The 17,609-nt window shown below is 38.6% G+C and overlaps 1 protein-coding gene across 1 annotated transcript in view; it reads left to right on the forward strand.

Annotated features, from left to right (window-relative positions):
• Positions 1-12,379, forward strand: part of ncapg2 (non-SMC condensin II complex, subunit G2) — an 86,012-nt gene extending 73,633 nt beyond the window's left edge. Inside the window, exons 26-28 of the mRNA XM_028804138.2 lie at positions 5,428-5,528; positions 10,690-10,792; positions 11,668-12,379. Of these exons, the coding sequence (XP_028659971.1) occupies positions 5,428-5,528; positions 10,690-10,792; positions 11,668-11,719 (256 nt within the window). The 3' untranslated portion in view covers positions 11,720-12,379. The remainder of the gene's footprint in view (positions 1-5,427; positions 5,529-10,689; positions 10,793-11,667) is intronic.
• The last annotated feature ends 5,230 nt before the right edge of the window (positions 12,380-17,609 follow it).

Raw genomic sequence — 17,609 nt, forward strand, 5'->3', positions numbered from 1 at the left:
ATTTTCAGTTCAAGTCCTTCTCTGATAATCCCCTTTATCTGATAAGCATTTCGACAGTGAACTGCCAGTGGTTCAATGGCGATTGCAAATAGCAGTGATGACAAGGGGCATCCTTGTCGGGTACGACATTCTAGTTTAAAGTAGTCTGCACAAGTGTTGTTAATATAAACTAAAGGTTCTGGATTGGTATACAGTAGTTTGATCCATGTACAAATGTTTGGGCCAAACCCAAATTTCTCTAATGTAGTGAAAAAAGGTAGTTCCATTCAATCAAATCAAATGTTTTTCTGCATCCAACGATATCATCATCTCTGGGGTGTTTGACTTATATTACATTAAACAGGCGTCGCAGATTGGAAGCTAAGTGTCGGCCTTTAATAAATCTAGTTTGATCTTGTTATATTACCAAAGGCAGCACATTCTCCATCCTTCTAGTTAGGACTTTGGAGAGTATCTTAACATCATTATTCAGAAGTGAAATTGGTCTGTATAATGCACATTGTAATAAGTCCTTATTTTGTTTAGGAAAGACGGTGATTAATGCTTGGTGAAAAGTTTGAGGTAGAATTTGATTGTCTCTAGCTTCTGTAAATGTTGCTAATAAGAGGGGAGCTAGCTGAGTGGAAAATTTCTTATAAAATTTGACAGGGTAGCCATCAGGGCCTGCTGCTTTCCCACTCTGAAATGACTTTATAGCTTCTAGTAATTGTGATAGTGCCAGAGGTTTATCCAATTCCTCTGCACTTCTTCTTCATCTTTTGACTGCTCCCGTTAGGGGTTGCCACAGCGGATCATCTTCTTCCATATCTTTCTTTCCTCTGCATCTTGCTCTGTTACACCCATCACCTGCATGTCCTCTCTCACCACATCGATAAACCTTTGCTTACGCCTTCCTCTTTTCCTCTTCCATGGCAGCTCTATCCTTAACATCCTTCTCCCAATATACCCAGCATCTCTCTTCTGCACATATCCAAACCAATGTAATCTCACCTCTCTGACTTTGTCTCCCAACCGTCCAACTTGAGCTGACCCTCTAATGTATCATTTCTAATCCTATCCATCCTCGTCACACCCAGTGTAAATCTTAGCATCTTTAACTCTGCTACCTCCAGCTCTGTCTCCTGCTTTCTGGTCAGTGCCACCATCTCCAACCCATATAACATAGCTGGTCTCACTACCGTCCTGTGGACCTTCCCTTTCACTCTTGCTGATACCCGTCTGTCACAAATCACTCCTGACACTCTTCTCCACCATTCCACCCTGCCTGCACTCTCTTTTTCACCTCTCTTCCACAATCCCCATTACTCTGTACTGTTCATCCCTAATATTTAAACTCATCCTCCTTCACCAACTCTACTCCCTGCATCCTCACCATTCCATTGAACTTCCTCTCATTTACACACATGTATTCTGTCTTGTTCCTACTGACCTTCATTCCTATCCTCTCTAGAGCATATCTTCACCTCTCCAGGGTCTCCTCAACCTGCTCCCTACTATCACTACAGATCACAATGTCATCAGCAAACATCATAGTCCACAGGGACTCCTGTCTAATCTCGTCTGTCAACCTCTCCATCGCCATTGCAAATAAGAAAGGGCTCAGAGCCGATCCCTGATGTAATCCCACCTCCAACTTGAATGCATCCATCACTCCTACCTCAGACCTCACCACTGTCACACTTCCCTCGTACATATCCTGTACAACTCTTGCGTACTTCTCTGCCACTCCGACTTCCTCATACAATACCACAGCTCCTCTTGAGGCAACCTATCATATGCTTTCTCCAGGTCCGCAAAGACGCAATGCAACTCCTTCTGGCCTTCTCTAAACTTCTCCATCAACATCCTCAGAGCAAACATTGCATCTGTGGTGCTCTTTCTTGGCATGAAACCACACTGCTGCTCACTAATCATCACTTCACTTCTTAACCTAGCTTCCACTACTCTTTTCCATAACTTCATGTTGTGGCTCATCAATTTTATTCCCCTGTAGTTACTGCAGTCCTGCACATCTCCCTTATTCTTAAGTATCGGCACCAGTACGCTTCTCCACTCCTCAGACATCCTCTCACTTTCCAAGATTCTATTAAACAATCTGGTTAAAAACTCCACTGCCATCTCTCCTAAGCACCTCCATGCTTCCATAGGTATGTCATCTGGACCAATGACCTTTCCATTTTTCATCCTCTTAATAGCTGTCCTTACTTCCTCCTTGCTAATCCATTGCACTTCCTGATTCAGTATGTAAACATCATCCAACCTCTTCTCTCTCTCGTTCTCTTCATTCATCAGCCTCTCAAAGTACTCTTTCCATCTGCTCAACACACTCCTCGCTTATGAGTACGTTTCTTTATCCTTTATCACCCTAACCTGCTGCAGATATTTCCCAGCTCGGTCCCTCTGTCTAGCCAATTGGTACAGGTCCTTTTCTCCCTCCTTAGTGTCCAACCTCTCATACAACTCATCATACTCCTTTTCTTTAGCCTTCGCCACCTCTCTTTTCACCTTGCGCCTTATCTCCTTGTACTCGTCTACTTTTTGTATCTCTCTGACTATCCCACTTCTTTGCCATAATCTTCCTCTGTATACTCTCTGGTATTTCCTCATTCCACCAGCAGGTTTCCTTTTCCTTCTTCCTCTTTCCAGATGTCACGCCAAGCATCCTTCTTGCTGTCACCCTTACTACATCTGCTGTAGTTTCCCAGCTGTCTGGTAACACTGACACCCAGTGCCTGTCTCACCTCCTCCCTAAACTCAACCTTACAGTCTTCTTTTTTCAACTTCCACTATTTTATTTCTTGACTCTGCCCTCACTCTCTTCCTCTTCATCCTACAGACTACCATCCTATGCTGCTAAACTACACTTTCCCCTGCCACTACTTTGCAGTATTCAATCTCCTTCAGCATAGGATGTAATCTACCTGTGTGCATCTTCCTCCACTCTTGTACGTAACCCTATGTTCCTCCCTCTTCTTAAAATACATATTCACCACTGCCATGTGCATCCTTTTGGCAAAATCCACTATCCTCTGACCTTCTTCATTCCTCTCCTTGACACCATACCTACTCATCACCTCCTCGTCTCCACTGTTCCCTTCACCAACATGCCCATTGAAATCCACTCCAATCACCACTTTCTGTCCCTTGGGTACACTGTTCATCACTTCATCCAACTCACTCCAAAAATCTTCTTTCTCACCCATTGCACACCCAACTTGTGGTGCATATGCACTAACAACATTCATCATCACACCTCCAATTTCCAGCTTCATAATCATTGCTCTACCTGACACTCTTTTCACCTCCAAAACACTCTTGACATACTGTTCCTTCAGAATAACTCCTACCCCATTTCTCCTCCCATCCACACCATGATAGAACAATTTGAATCCACCTGGCTTTACTCCCTTTCCGTTTAGTCTCTTGCACGCACAATATATGAACCTTCCTTCTCTCCATCATATCTGCTAACTGTCTTCCCTTACCAGTCATACTGCCAACATTCAAAGTTCCTACCCTCAGTTCCACTCTCTTTACTTTACTCCTCTCCTCCTGCCTCCGGACATGTCTTCCCCGTCTTCTTCTCTTTCTTCGGCCAACAGTAGCCCAATTTCCGCCAGCACCCTGTTGGCTAACAGTACTGGTTGCGGTCGTTGTTAACCGGGGGCTCGACCGATCCGGTATGAAAATTTGTATTGTTGTCCACATATTGATTTAGTAAAATTTTACACCAGATGCCCTTCCTGAAGTAACCCTCCCCGTTTATCTGGGCTTGGGACCGGCACAAAGAAACACACTGGTTTGTGCATCCCCTGTGGCTGGGTTATCCAATTCCTCTGCACTAAGAGTATCTCTTTGTGGTATCTGTAATGCATCCAGAAATGCATTAGATTGTGTGTTGTCTTCTTTAAACTCAATAGAATATAAGGATTTATAGTAGTCTCTCTAAATGTGTGCATTATATTTTTATGGTCAATGATTTTATCTCCGTTCGTGTTGGTGATTGCCGGGATTGCATTGCGAACTTCTTGCTTGTGGATTTGTTGAGCTAAGATTTGTGCTTCGTGGGTGAAGTGCCAATCCCCGTTAGAGCCGATGCTTCCAGCTCGCGGGGAGTAGATGAAAGCGATGACTGCAAGGCCATCTCCAGTTTCAAGTGATCTTCTGAAATCGGTGAGCTATCGTGACCTGCATCATTTGTACCTTCACTCCCATTTTCGCTCTCGACTGGAGACGACGCAGTGGAGCTGGGTCCTGGGAAGTCTGTGCTTTCGCCTGTCTGTTCCAGTTCAGTCTCTGAAAGGTCATGCCTTGCACTTGGATTTCATGCTTGTCTAGACTTAGATGTATCTTTAGGTTTCTTTTCCGTTTCTTTCTGACCCCTTTTCCTGTTGCTCATGTTTATATACCGTAGTAGAAACTCCTCGGGTTGGGTAAATACAGGATATCTCGGGATAATAAGAAATAAGAGGAAAAATAAAGCTGCTGCTAACGGAGCTCCGGTTCAGACGTCCATCTCCCGTAATGTACGAGACCAAATTCTGTCCAGGACAATTTTATTGCTGGCACATTAGAACAACAGTATGAATATGCTCTAAATTTATAATTGCCAAAAAAGCATGTAGCAGCAAGTCTTAACTTTAAGGTCAAGCTTATCATTTTAAAAGCTGTTGCCAACGTCAAGAGGAAGAAAGTTGAAACCATTACAAAGCATTGACAAAAGCTGCCTCAAGTATACTGTTTAGTTTCATCTGTAAGATAGGGGCCAAGAGCACAAGATGAGCTGAGTGTTGTGCATTTAATGCATTCTTCTTCTTTTAAATACCAGCTGTAATGTTCATCAAGAATAAGTCTGTAAAATAAGTTTTGCATATCATTTTCAATGATTCTGATTATGCATTATGATTGCATAGTTTCCATTTTATTCAAAGTAGATTTGCAACTTAAGTATTCTCTGATCTAGCTCCCAGTAATCATGCATTTGCAGGTAAAAGGTTATTTATTATGCATGATAAGGTATAAGCTAAACGGAATCAAACCTTTTTTTTAAAATGGTGAAATATTGAAAAAAAATTATAAAGCATGCTTTTGTGATTTGGCATTCACTTTTCCAATATGTGCAGTTACAAGACATGAATTAATAACTGGAACATTCAGCTCTTCAAAGTAAACACATTCAGTAACGTTTAATGCTTCTGTTTTACTGTGTGTTTTTTCTAGGGGCCCACTGGCAACAACTGTAACCTGATGGGGAATACAAGTTTTCATTTTATTATTTTAAATGTATATGTACAGCTTCACTTCTTAACAATTCAGATTTCCTGGACAAATAAATGTATGCCACGATTGTGAAAAACACAACTTGAATTACTGACCATGTCCTTCTTGTTTTAGTTATTGTTTCAATATACCTTTTTGTCATTACAGATCACTTCTAATGGAGTTGATTGAATCTGTTGAATCTGAAGCAGTGGAAGGTCTTCATTCATTAGCTGTTGTCCTTTTCATATTAAAAGTACTCGTGCTGAGTAAGTTTATTCATGTAATACATCTGAATATCAACCTTGAAAATGATAGTCAAATATTTTGTTAATTTGTATCCGTGTTCTATAGTAAATTGGGGAAAAAAAAGTGTTACATCGTCTGTAGCTCCAGTTTATAACGCATTAACTTTTTAAAGACTCATTTGGTCTTGGGTAGAAGGGTACCGATTCAGTCAGTAGGATAGAAGTATACGTTAGGTATTGACTATGCCGCTAGGTATCATATGCCTACAGTTTTATTAATTTGTCCACTGAGCAAAAGTGTGTTGAGATACGCATTCTACAGTCATGTGTATGAAACCAGCGATTTTGATTTGATTGATTTATTTATTTATATTTTTAAAAAGAGTTTGTTGATTGCGTACAGTCTGTTAATCCGCAACATTATAGCAAACTGCTGAGACACCTGCGGGAAAGCATCTGGAAAAAAATGTCAGGAGCAGTGGCATGTCTAAAACTGGATTTTGCATCATAACTGCACACTTGCACACACCGTGTTATCGGTCAAAAGGTTTTTGACCAAAAACAATGTCCTTGTTTCTTCACATCTCTAGTGTTTGCCAGATCCTGTGAGATTTTTTTGTTCCACAAATTAAAATTGAGACTGAAGGGAAGATAATTTACTACTGTCTTGGAAATCTGTTTTAGTTATTCAGGAAAAAAATCACAAGAGGCTATAGACATGATAACAAAAGATGATTATTGCATCTCAAGGTATTGTGACAGTGACTAAAAAGGAATTGCTGTAAGTAGTATGATAGTTGTTTATCAGTTCCTGGGAATTTTGGATCCACCTTTGTAAAAGGAAAAAAAAAATTACAACTGCTAAACTTTAACCAATTATTTAAGTGATTAATTACTATGGATATTCAGTTTAAATTAAATTAAGTAGTGTGCATTTGCAGAGGTGCTTTTAGAGACTCTTTTCTATATATTAGTATTTTTTACTAACTTACCATCTGCATTCTCATGTGAGATGCTGTACTTGAGAATTTAAAATGCCTTTCAATAATCTGCTTTTCTTTTGATTCACATTTTTCATCAGTTTAGTTTATTTTTGTGCAGTGATCTTCATTGCGTACAGATTTGTAGCATTTGCACAAATCACAACTTAATCCACAATATCTGACTGCTAATCCATTCAACATTTTATGTACATGAACACAGTTATTATTATTACTATTATTTTATCATGATTAGTTTATATTAAATTTGTGCAAAACTTATGTTAAACTTCATTAACATTATTAAGGAGATATGACCATTTTCCAGAATCTCAGATGGACACTCCATGTACCCCTTAGTCCTTCCAGGACACTGTAGAAATATCATCTGTGAGAGTACAGTAATGAACAGTTTATCTTAAATTACTGTACATTTGCTCTAAAGGACACCTGTTTTCAATTATTAGTGAATTGAGTCAAGAGAGTTTATTATATTTCTAAGACAAAGTGTGTTTAGTGTCCACACAGACTACTCTCCAACTAGAACTTCAAGATAAATGTGTTGCTTCTGTGGAAAGACTAACCAATATATATTTTTACAAATACAAAAACAGTCGTAGTAGTATTGTTACATGTGCAGAGTACAGTAAATTATTTCTTGCATGTCTGACCAGCATGTAACACTTCTCCATGCTCTAATGCCATTATTAAAAGCATAAATCAGTTTAACTAATTAACTTATTACCTCTGTTTCCATACCACATTAGAGATGTCATGTAAAGTTGAATACTTTATAGTGAAAGAAAATTATTAACCATGAGCAGTAGTAGTACAGTAGTATCATTTGTGCAGAGTACAATGAAATCCTTATTGTTCATTCAGCCTACAACACATCAATATTGTAAACAAGAATGTATGACAGTAGGCTGAAATCCAAAACTTATTATATGACCAAATAATAAACACGAGACAGCTTTTCTAAGGTCTTTTAAGCCATTTAGAAAAACTAAGAATGTTTTTTTTAAATAATGCATAGTAATACAGTGTAGTGACCACTTACATTTACAGCATGTATATAATTTCCTTTAAATTATTTGGTGTTTGGTGTATTAGTCAAAGGTTATAAAAATAGCTAGTTAACCACAAAGCACTTCTGTTTTGTAGAGATGTAATGAAACTAGATTTATGAAATGTAGGTGTTTAACAGACAGACTAAATGTTGGGTAATAAGTGTTATTTTAATATTGAAAGATAAAATATAACGTATAGTTTAGGAATGGAAACACATCATAAGGCAGATATTCAAAATATGATAGAGGGCCACACAGTAGTCATGTATTTTTCAGGTCCATTTCCACTCAGCTCAAAATCTCCTCCTCCAGATAAATATTTCAGGCAGCTGCTTTATTCCTGTAACACCCTGACTTGCTTCTCTGCTGCATGTTACAAATTATACTATGTATTCATTTAGGGTTTGTTTATAGAGGCCTTAATACAACACCTGATGGCACTGCTTTTTTACAATGAGGATTAATCTCTTTGAAGAAAATTCCTTTAAAATTACAGTCATTTACTTGTTTGAGACTTGGAAAGTTGTAGTCTTAATGTAATCTCATTAATAAAAATCCAGCCATTCACTGAATTAATTTCTTGTATTACCTATACAGTTTAAATAGTCCCCTCATTTTTTTCAGCCAGTCTGCCACCTTTGATGTTTGAAGGCCTCTGAAAGCTTGTTTTCACCATGGACTATTTTAATATAGGCAAATGCTATTTGCAAAAATCAACATGTATTCAAAGAAAGACTAATGTGGACACTATAATTATTTTTTTCATCTTGCTTAAATATAGATAGACTGGTCGCCAACCAGCAAGTCAATCTGTTTATCTTTGTTCCCAAAAGAAAATTCCTGTGCTGAAAACAGCAACATAAAACATGATACAAGGGGTAAACTATTACATAAGTGCAGGATCAAGAACTATACTCACAATGTTATAATAATATAAAGAAATACTATTTTATTGCCAATATGTCTGGCTTCAGTGTAGACAGATGGGATGGAAGAAGGTATTGCATAATCTAATGGCAGCTGAAGTAAACAGTCACAGAAGAGCCCTTAAGTACTACTGTCTACTGTCATATTATGCAACTTTTTGTTGTGGGGTATGTCAGATTTGCTGACCACAGTCACTGGTCTCCTCACTACACCATGTCAGTTTACACGACTGAAAATCGGAGCCAATACACATTTACCAGCTAAAGAACAATGTTGTAGCACCAATATGCTCTCCCTTTTTGGCTGACAGTGTGCTGCCTAACGGAGACAGCACTATATGAAGGGTTAACAACTACAGGGTGTTCAGCAGCAATCTCAGCCCATTTGTTTTCTATTTTCCATATTGTTGTGGTAGTTAAATCCTGATACATCAGACAGTTAAGCCTGTCTTCTTTTTGTGAGGTCCAAAGCCCTGTGTTCCTGCATGAAAGAGCTGGCTCTGTGCGAAGGGTTCACAGCTGTGATGATCTGAGCTGCAGTCTCAAACATTTTTTCTTTTTCCCATTCAGTTTTAGTATGTACACCATGAGACATCAGAAAAAGAAGCCTTTTTTTTTCTTTTTGCGAGGTTCAAAACATGCCTGTTCCTTATTTCTTGTCACTGCCTTATCAAATTTTACTTATGAATAAACGTCCATTGTTAAGTTTTCCTGGGCACACAACCAGCCCCTCCAACTAAAGAAAAAATCAAGCCTTTCTGATTTTGTCATAGTCAGTACCAGACTAGTTGGTCTCGGTGGTTATGTTTGTTGCATTAGGGAATCGGCTTCATTCAAACTTGCCTCCAACTACCTTAAGATTATGAAAATCTGAGGAAAAGTCTTCTAACGTAGCATGGGCTTTAGTCCACCATGGTGTTGTTGGTGCTTCATGGACAGCATTAGTCATGACTGTCTCTAATTTTGTTGTTGGCCATTTTTCCAAGTATATATAGCCCAGAGAATCTATACTGTAGCTCCAAACAGGTACAGCTGGCTCGTCGATACCAATAGTCTAGCTGCAGAGCTCCATCCGGTTACGCTTTAGATGTGAATAGGGTTACCTGACTCAGATAATAACAATTATCCATTAAGTGAACACATGGTACTTGGAGCTCCAGGGTGGAGGCTCCAGGCTGCAGATGATCCACACTCTGCCATTTTCTCCAGTGAGTCCAGGATCTGTTCTTTAATGCACCTCTCATATCTGATCAGTTTATTCAGCCATTTGACTTCTTGATAGGTGGTGTTCCTTTTCTAGCAGACCATTCCATATAAAACAACTTTGACCCCAGTGTATTCCCCTAGCTGATACACTGGAAAGTGTTAAGGACAATGGTGGAATTAAAGAGCTGACCATAGCCTTTAGTGCCAGATTTGTCCAGATGTAAAAAGCTCTGTGGAGAATGTACATCAGAGCTTCCTCAGCTCCTTTAAAACAATGTGATTAAAATGTGTTGAGGAATTATGTTCACGTGCCATTTTGCCCATTTACATTAAACTCCAATTTGAAAAAAATGACAAACATTGGTTTGTTTAGACTGTCCCATATTTCTGTTTTTTTGGAAATATAACTTTGTGTAATACAGTAAGGTTCTGATTTCCTAAGTAATTCAAACTTGGCTGCTTTAGGAAATTGTGTGAATTAGTATACTCGCTGAACTCCTGGCACCTGGTTGTTGCTCAGAGACATTACCTTAAAAAAAAATAAAATTTGGTGCTTCCTTGAAGTACAGGGTGGTTTGCATTCCCAAATGCTGCTGAACCTTTAAAACCATTCTACTGTTGATTCACTGTAACAGGGAACAAAACAAAAATAAATTAAGCTGCTTATTTTGTCTTCTGACGGCTAGTGCTAATGTTAAGCTCTCCTCTGCTGTCTTCTCTAGTAAAGAATAATGAACAAACAAGTAAAATTGAATGTAGAGCAATTTTTTCTTAATGACTCAGTTGAGTTTTCCATGGATGATTCTTAAAGAATGGTTAGCACTATTTATACTATAATTGGAAGATTGTATTTTTTTAATCTTTTAAGACAGATATTTTATTTAAACAGCAGTTGCTTGTGAAAAGTAGGATTTAGACCTTTTCTGTTCACATTAAAATCCATTGTTTGCTCCCATCCCAAATTTTATTAAATCATGAAAATGCTTTCATTTTTTAACAGATAAATATAAAGAAACTAGCATCAAGATTGCCACTGCCTCTGTTCAAAGAAGACTGCAGTCACACTGTGAACTTTTAAATGAAGATGATCTTTCTTTCGAAAGGTAAATTTAAAATCAGGTTTAATAAATAGAATGGGACCCTCATAGCCTGTGGCAATGAGAAATAACCCAAAGAGTGTTTTATTAAACAAAATGGTTAATTGTGGCGACCACAAAAGAGTAAATTGAAAGTATGTATAAACAGAACATAAATAGAATCCTGCTTCCGTCTGGGTCTTTCTAAGCAGATATTGTCTGTCTAGTGTTATGCTGAGCCATTTATCTACCATATTACCATAGTAAAGTCCCCCTTTGCACATCTACAGTCCCCCTCTTAATGTCTCCAGATCCAGGTGTCTGTACTTAGCTTTGAAAAAAGGTCACTCCCAGTCAAGTCCCAACATCACTTTCAGTCATTTGGTCTGGTGCCTGTGTCTAATGCTCTTATAGGATAAACAGAACACATGTAAGGCACACTGCCCCAACTTGCCCCAGAAACTTGCCTGCTGTTTGTCCCTCTCCCTCCCTCTCTTTTACCTGCTGGTTTCCTGTAGAACTTAGTCTTGCCCTGTGCCATCCTATGGTGCCTTTCCTCGGGCAGCCTCTTACCAGTTAAGCACACTCTTACACATTTTTTTTTTCAGTCCTGTGTGAGACAAACACCTCATTTTCATTGAGCAGAAGTGTGTTTTGTTGTTTTGTAGCGTATGAATTTAGAAAATATATTAAATAAATAAACCATAGGGCTGCTTTCTAGGTTCAAAAAAACTAAGTTCATTAAAGCTATTATCAGTGGAATGCCATTTTTGTGTGTGTTTATTTTACTAGGCTCTTTCAATTATAATTCTAATTGATTAACATTTTCTTTAACCTGCAAGACCATACCTGATGTTTTGTTCAAGCGTACAAAAGATAATTTTTTTTTTTTTTTTTTTTAGGAAAGTGTATCAACTATCTGTCCAGCTGGTGAATAAAATTCTGCAGTTATGATATATTACTTATTTTCTTGCTTTGATTGTGTGTGTATGACCACGGCTAATAAATATTTCTAAATAATTTTAATTATGTCACATTTAGTAGAGCGTAGAAGTAAAAGGTGTTGGACTTGTGTTGATATCAACAAAAAAATGTAACTGTGTTACTTGCCTTTTTTTAGTGAAGTATATGTACAGTGTTACTCTCATTTTTAATGTTATAAAATATTAACATGTATGATATTTATACATTTGCTGTTTTGTGTTTCACTTTATTACTTTTCATGTAATTAATATGAACAGTTGCAAAGTTTTGTAAAGTACTGCAAGCTTTTTTCTTCAATTACTGAAAAATTTGAAGGAGATTGTAATGTTGGTGCAAAATTTTTTTTAAAAATATTTATTCTGTATATTTTATATCTGATATATTTTTATTATACAAGACCGGCTGTTTGTATGTCTGTGTTATTACTTGTTTACGTACTGATGATGAAAGTAGAGCAGGCAGGACTTTTTTTTTTTCTTGCATAGATAACCCACTGATACCAATGAACTAATGCCATTTCACAATTTTTGTTCATGAAACCAAAATGCACTGTTAGCAATAGCATGCAGCTGGAAATTGTAACTGTCTTTCGAACATTTACAGTTAAATAAAAGCAAGTCTTTAGATGTATTTATTTGTTAATTTACTTATTTTAACCAGCAATAAAGCCACTCTTTCACTTCTCACATGAGGAACAGACAGATGCAAAGGATTGGGGTACAAATTGTGTAGCCCCATTTAGTAATCTTTTTAAGGAAAAGAAAGTTAACAACAATTGCCAAACATTATTCACTCAGGCAATGTACAGGTGGACATGACAAACTATGATTTGTGTTTTCGTTATTGCACTTATTCTTTGATTACAACAGTGCTGTTAGAAAAGTATTTGTCAACTTCTTAAATTGCTCCGTTCCTGCAAATTTTTGACACTGCAGTTTTTTTCAGGTCTTCAATAAAATATTCTAATATTAGATAAAGGGCATCTGAGTAAATAAATTACTGGTCATCATCTTTTTGGCTGTTGCAGTTAGCGGTTGCCACAGCGGATCATCTTTTTCCATATCTTCCTGTCGTCTGCTTCTTGCTCTGTTACACCCATCACCTTCATGTCCTCTCTCACCACATCCATGAACCTTCTCTTAGGTTTTCCTCTTGCCTGGCAGCTCTATCCTTACCATCCTTTTCCCAGTATACACAGCATCTCTAATCTGCACATGTCTAAACCAACGCAATCTCGCCTCTTTGGCTTTGTCTCCAAACCGTCCACCTGAGTTGACCCTCTAATGTACTCGTTCCTAATCCTGTCCATCCTCATCACACCCAATGCAAATCTTAACATTTTTAACTCTGCCACCTCCAGCTCTGTCTCCTGCTTTGTGGTCAGTGCCACCGTCTCCAACCCATACAACATAACTGGTCTCACTACCGTCCTCTTTCACTCTTGATGATACCAGTCTGTCACAAATTACTCCTGTCACTCTTCTCCATCCATTCCACCCTGCATGCACTTTTTTTCTCCTCTCTTCCACAATCCCTGCTGAGTAAATAAATTACTGGTACTGTGTGAAAAAGTATTTCCCCCTACACTTAATTGGTTGCACCAATGCAGCCAGATTCTTCCTTTAATTCAGCGTTGGTCTTTCTCATCGCTTTGGAGGAATTTTATTTCACTTTCTTGTAGAAGTGCTATATTTTCAGAATCCCTGGTAGGTTTTCAATTATGAATAGCTTGTTTCATATCCTGCTGCATCATCTCTAAAGGCTTTAGTTCTGGACTTTGACTAGGTGAATCTAAAACCTTTTTTTACATTGCTTTTATATTTTGGATTATTGCCTTACTAAATAACCCAAATATGCTTCAGCTCTCAGACGGATGACCAAATGATCCATTTAAGAATTCTCTGATATAGAGCAGAATACTTTAAAGTGATTCTTTGCTGCTTTAAGACTCAATGTCACACTACAACCACCAAGTTTGATTTTTGCCAAGGTGGTTTTACTGTAGAATACCATGTTTGCTTTACACAGACAAAGAGGTAAACTGAAAGAAGGGTCAGAATGTTAGGTTAAGTTAAAAGCCTTCCTGAACAGGTAAGTTTTAAATTGTTTTTTTTATTTATTTTTTTTTTAAAAGAATGGATTCATTCAGCTGATCTATTTAATTTCGGGAAGTCATTCCAAAATCTGGGCGTGCTATAGCTGAAGGCCCTGTCACCCACAGAGTGCGGTTTAGTGTGGGGCACAACAAGTTTGCCATAGTCGGAGGACCTGAGGTAAATAGGAGCATAGGGATGGAGAAGGTCACTGATATAGTCTGGGGCAAGGCCATTTCAAGCTCTGTATGTTATTAATAGAATTTTATATTCAATCCTGTAAGACATCAGGAGCCAGTAATGCTAAATCAGTATAGGTGTGAAAGTACTCACTGTTGCTGGTTCGTTAAGCATTCTTGCGGCAGTTTTGAATCAACTGGAGCTATGATGCCAGTAGGGAGTTTCAGTAATCGATGTGGGGATGTGATAAAAACATGGACAAGTTTCTCAGTGTTTTGTTGCAATTTAATTTTAAAGAATTATGCTCTATCCAGGTTTTATGTTCACTGAAACAAGTTGTGAGCTGAGAATGCTCTGATGAAATTTCACTTTAAAATTGAAATGGAGTTGAGTGTCATCTGCGTAAAAATGATAACCCAGTCCAAAGCTATGTATAATATAGCAAAGCAGAAGCATAAAGATACAGAAAAGTAGAGGGCTGAGGACAGAGCCCTGAAGAACTCTTAGTGTGACTGGTGCTGTGTTGGATCTGCTGTTGTAAAGACTAACAAACTCTTGCCTATATATCTGATAGGACTTATACTACTGGAGGACAGTGCCAGAGATAGCCAGAATGTTCTCCAGTATGGACAATAGAATGTAATTTTTAACAGCGTCAGATGCTGCACTGAAGTCTAACAGAATTAATATACTGGTTTGTCAAGTGTCTGCTGCCATAAGCAAATATTAGTTACCCTAAACACAGAAGTGGTGTCAGTGGAAAGACAGGGAAAAATGTACATGGATGATGGATTTATGCTATTGGAATTAATTAGATTTTGAATTTTTATGGAAAAGGAGGAATTTTTCACAAACTTCAGTAGAGGAGGTAATTGAGCCAGGGTGTCCACATTGAGGTCAGTTTAATGTGATATTCTCTCATGGTGTTGGCCAGCTGCTTTCATAGACCGTTATTCTAAATTGTATTATGGATCTGAACTCTTAAAGGAAACCTCCTTATGTGTTAAAGGAGCTGTTTTATGTAGTGCTGAATGAAGGGCACTGAGGTATAATAGACAACAAGACTATCTAGTGTTGATGGAATAGGGAAGGACTGAAAAAGATCCAAGAAGGATAGAAGGACAGATATTTTTAGAAATTTGACGTTTACAGGTAAAAGAAGGGAGAGGTAATGAGATGTTGAAAAGTGATGTTTTATGATCAGAGGGTCCCATATCCCTAATTCCTTTAAGTGTTGCCGCCAGATAAGCCATATGTGCAGATCAGGTCCAATATATGACCCTCCAGAATAGGTAGGGAAATCGACATGTCAAAACAGTCCAGCAAGGACAGGAATTCATTTCTTAGTTTACATGAAGGAATGTAAATATGGATGTGGAAATCACCAAAAAGAATGACCGTCTGGGAAAGGGAACCTAAGAGGGTTAATAATTCAGTAAGATCAGATAGGAAAGACCCATTGTATTTTGGGAGAGGATTTACAGTGCATCTGGAAAGTATTCACGTTTCACTTTTTCCACATTTTGTTATGTTACAGCCCTATTCCAAAATGGATTAAATTAATTTTTTTCCTCAGAATTCTACACACAACACCCCATAATGACAACGTGAAAAAAGTTTACTTGAGGTTTTTACAAATTTATTAAAAAATAAAAAAAACTGAGAAATCCCATGTACATAAGTATTCACAGCCTTTGCTCAATACTTTGTCGATGCACCTCTGGCAGCAGTTACAGCCTCAAGTCTTTTTGAATATGATGCCACAAGCTTGGCACACCTATCCTTGGCCAGTTTCGCCCATTCCTCTTCGCAGCACCTCTCAAGCTCCATCAGGTTGGATGGGAAGCGTCGGTGCACAGCCATTTTAAGATCTCTCCAGAGATGTTCAATCAGATTCAAGTCTGGGCTCTGACTGGGCCACTCAAGGACATTCACAGAGTTGTCATGAAGCCACTCCTTTGATATCTTGGCTGTGTGCTTAGGGTCGTTGTCCTGCTGAAAGATGAACCGTCGCCGCAGTCTCAGGTCAAGAGCGCTCTGGAGCAGGTTTTCATCCAGGATGTCTCTGTACATTGCTGCAGTCATCTTTCCCTTTATCCTGACTAGTCTCCCAGTCCCTGCCACTGAAAAACATCCCCACAGCATGATGCTGCCACCACCATGCTTCACTGTATGGATGGTATTGGCCTGGTGATGAGCGGTGCCTGGTTTCCTCCAAACGTGATGCCTGGCATTCACATCAAAGAGTTCAATCTTTGTCTCATCAGACCAGAGAATTTTCTTTCTCATGGTCTGAGAGTCCTCCGGGTGCCTTTTGGCATACTCCAGGCGGGCTGCCATGTGCCTTTTACTAAGGAGTGGCTTCCGTCTGGCCACTCTACCATACAGGCCTGATTGGTGGATTGCTGCAGAGATGGTTGTCCTTCTGAAAGGTTCTCCTCTCTCCACAGAGGACCACTGGAGCTCTGACAGAATGACCATCGGGTTCTTGGTCACCTCCCTGACTAAGGGCCTTCTCCCCCGATCGCTCAGTTTAGATGGCCGGCCAGCTCTAGGAAGAGTCCTGGTGGTTTCGAACTTCTTCCACTTACGGATGGTGGAGGCCACTGTGCTCATTGGGACCTTCAAAGCAGCAGACATTTTTCTGTAATTTTCTGTAACCTTCCCCAGATTTGTGCCTCGAGACAATCCTGTCTCGGAGGTCTACAGACAATTCCTTTGACTTCATGCTTGGTTTGTGCTCTGACATGAACTGTCAACTGTGGGACCTTATATAGACAGGTGTGTGCCTTTCCAAATCATGTCAAATCAACTGAATTTACCACATGTGGACTCCAATTAAGCTGCAGAAACATCTCAAGGATGATCAGGGGAAATAGGATACACCTGAGCTTAATTTTGAGCTTCATGGCAAAGGCTGTGAATACTTATGTACATGTGCTTTCTCAGTTTTTTTATTTTTAATAAATTTGCAAAAACCTCAAGTAAACTTTTTTCATGTCATTATGGGGTGTTGTGTGTAGAATTCTGAGGGAAAAAGGAAAAAAAATGAATTTAATCCATATTGGAATAAGGCTGTAACATAACAAAATGTGGAAAAAGTGATGCGCTGTGAATACTTTCCGGATGCACAGTAGAGACCAGATTTACTTAGTTTTACACTCAAAAGACGGTGGACAGCCAATTGGGATTCTTTTGATGTTAGTTGGTTATAACAATTAGTGCGACCCCACCTTCTTGTCTTGCTCTCTGGAGTAAATGTATCCAGGTGGTGTCACTTCTGTTTACAGACTTAAATTTGTTTGGCTTTTGCCAAGTTTCTGTTAAGCATAGCATATCAAGGTTGGAATCTAATTAATTCACATACAAGATTTCTTTGCCATGAAAAGATCTTGTGTTAAACAATGCAATATTAGCTAGTGAGGGTTTGTTGTGCACAGATCCATAACCAGAGTTTATTTTAGCATATTGAAAATCTGGCACACTGACACTCTTATTTCCATAGCCATGAGTAAGACGGCATATTCCTCAGCAAATGCTGCTAGTAAACTTTCCATTCTCAGCCCAGTGGTAGCGGTAACCATTCC

This window comes from Erpetoichthys calabaricus, chromosome 6 (assembly GCF_900747795.2).
Source record: "Erpetoichthys calabaricus chromosome 6, fErpCal1.3, whole genome shotgun sequence".
Taxonomy (NCBI): Eukaryota; Metazoa; Chordata; class Cladistia; order Polypteriformes; family Polypteridae; genus Erpetoichthys; species Erpetoichthys calabaricus.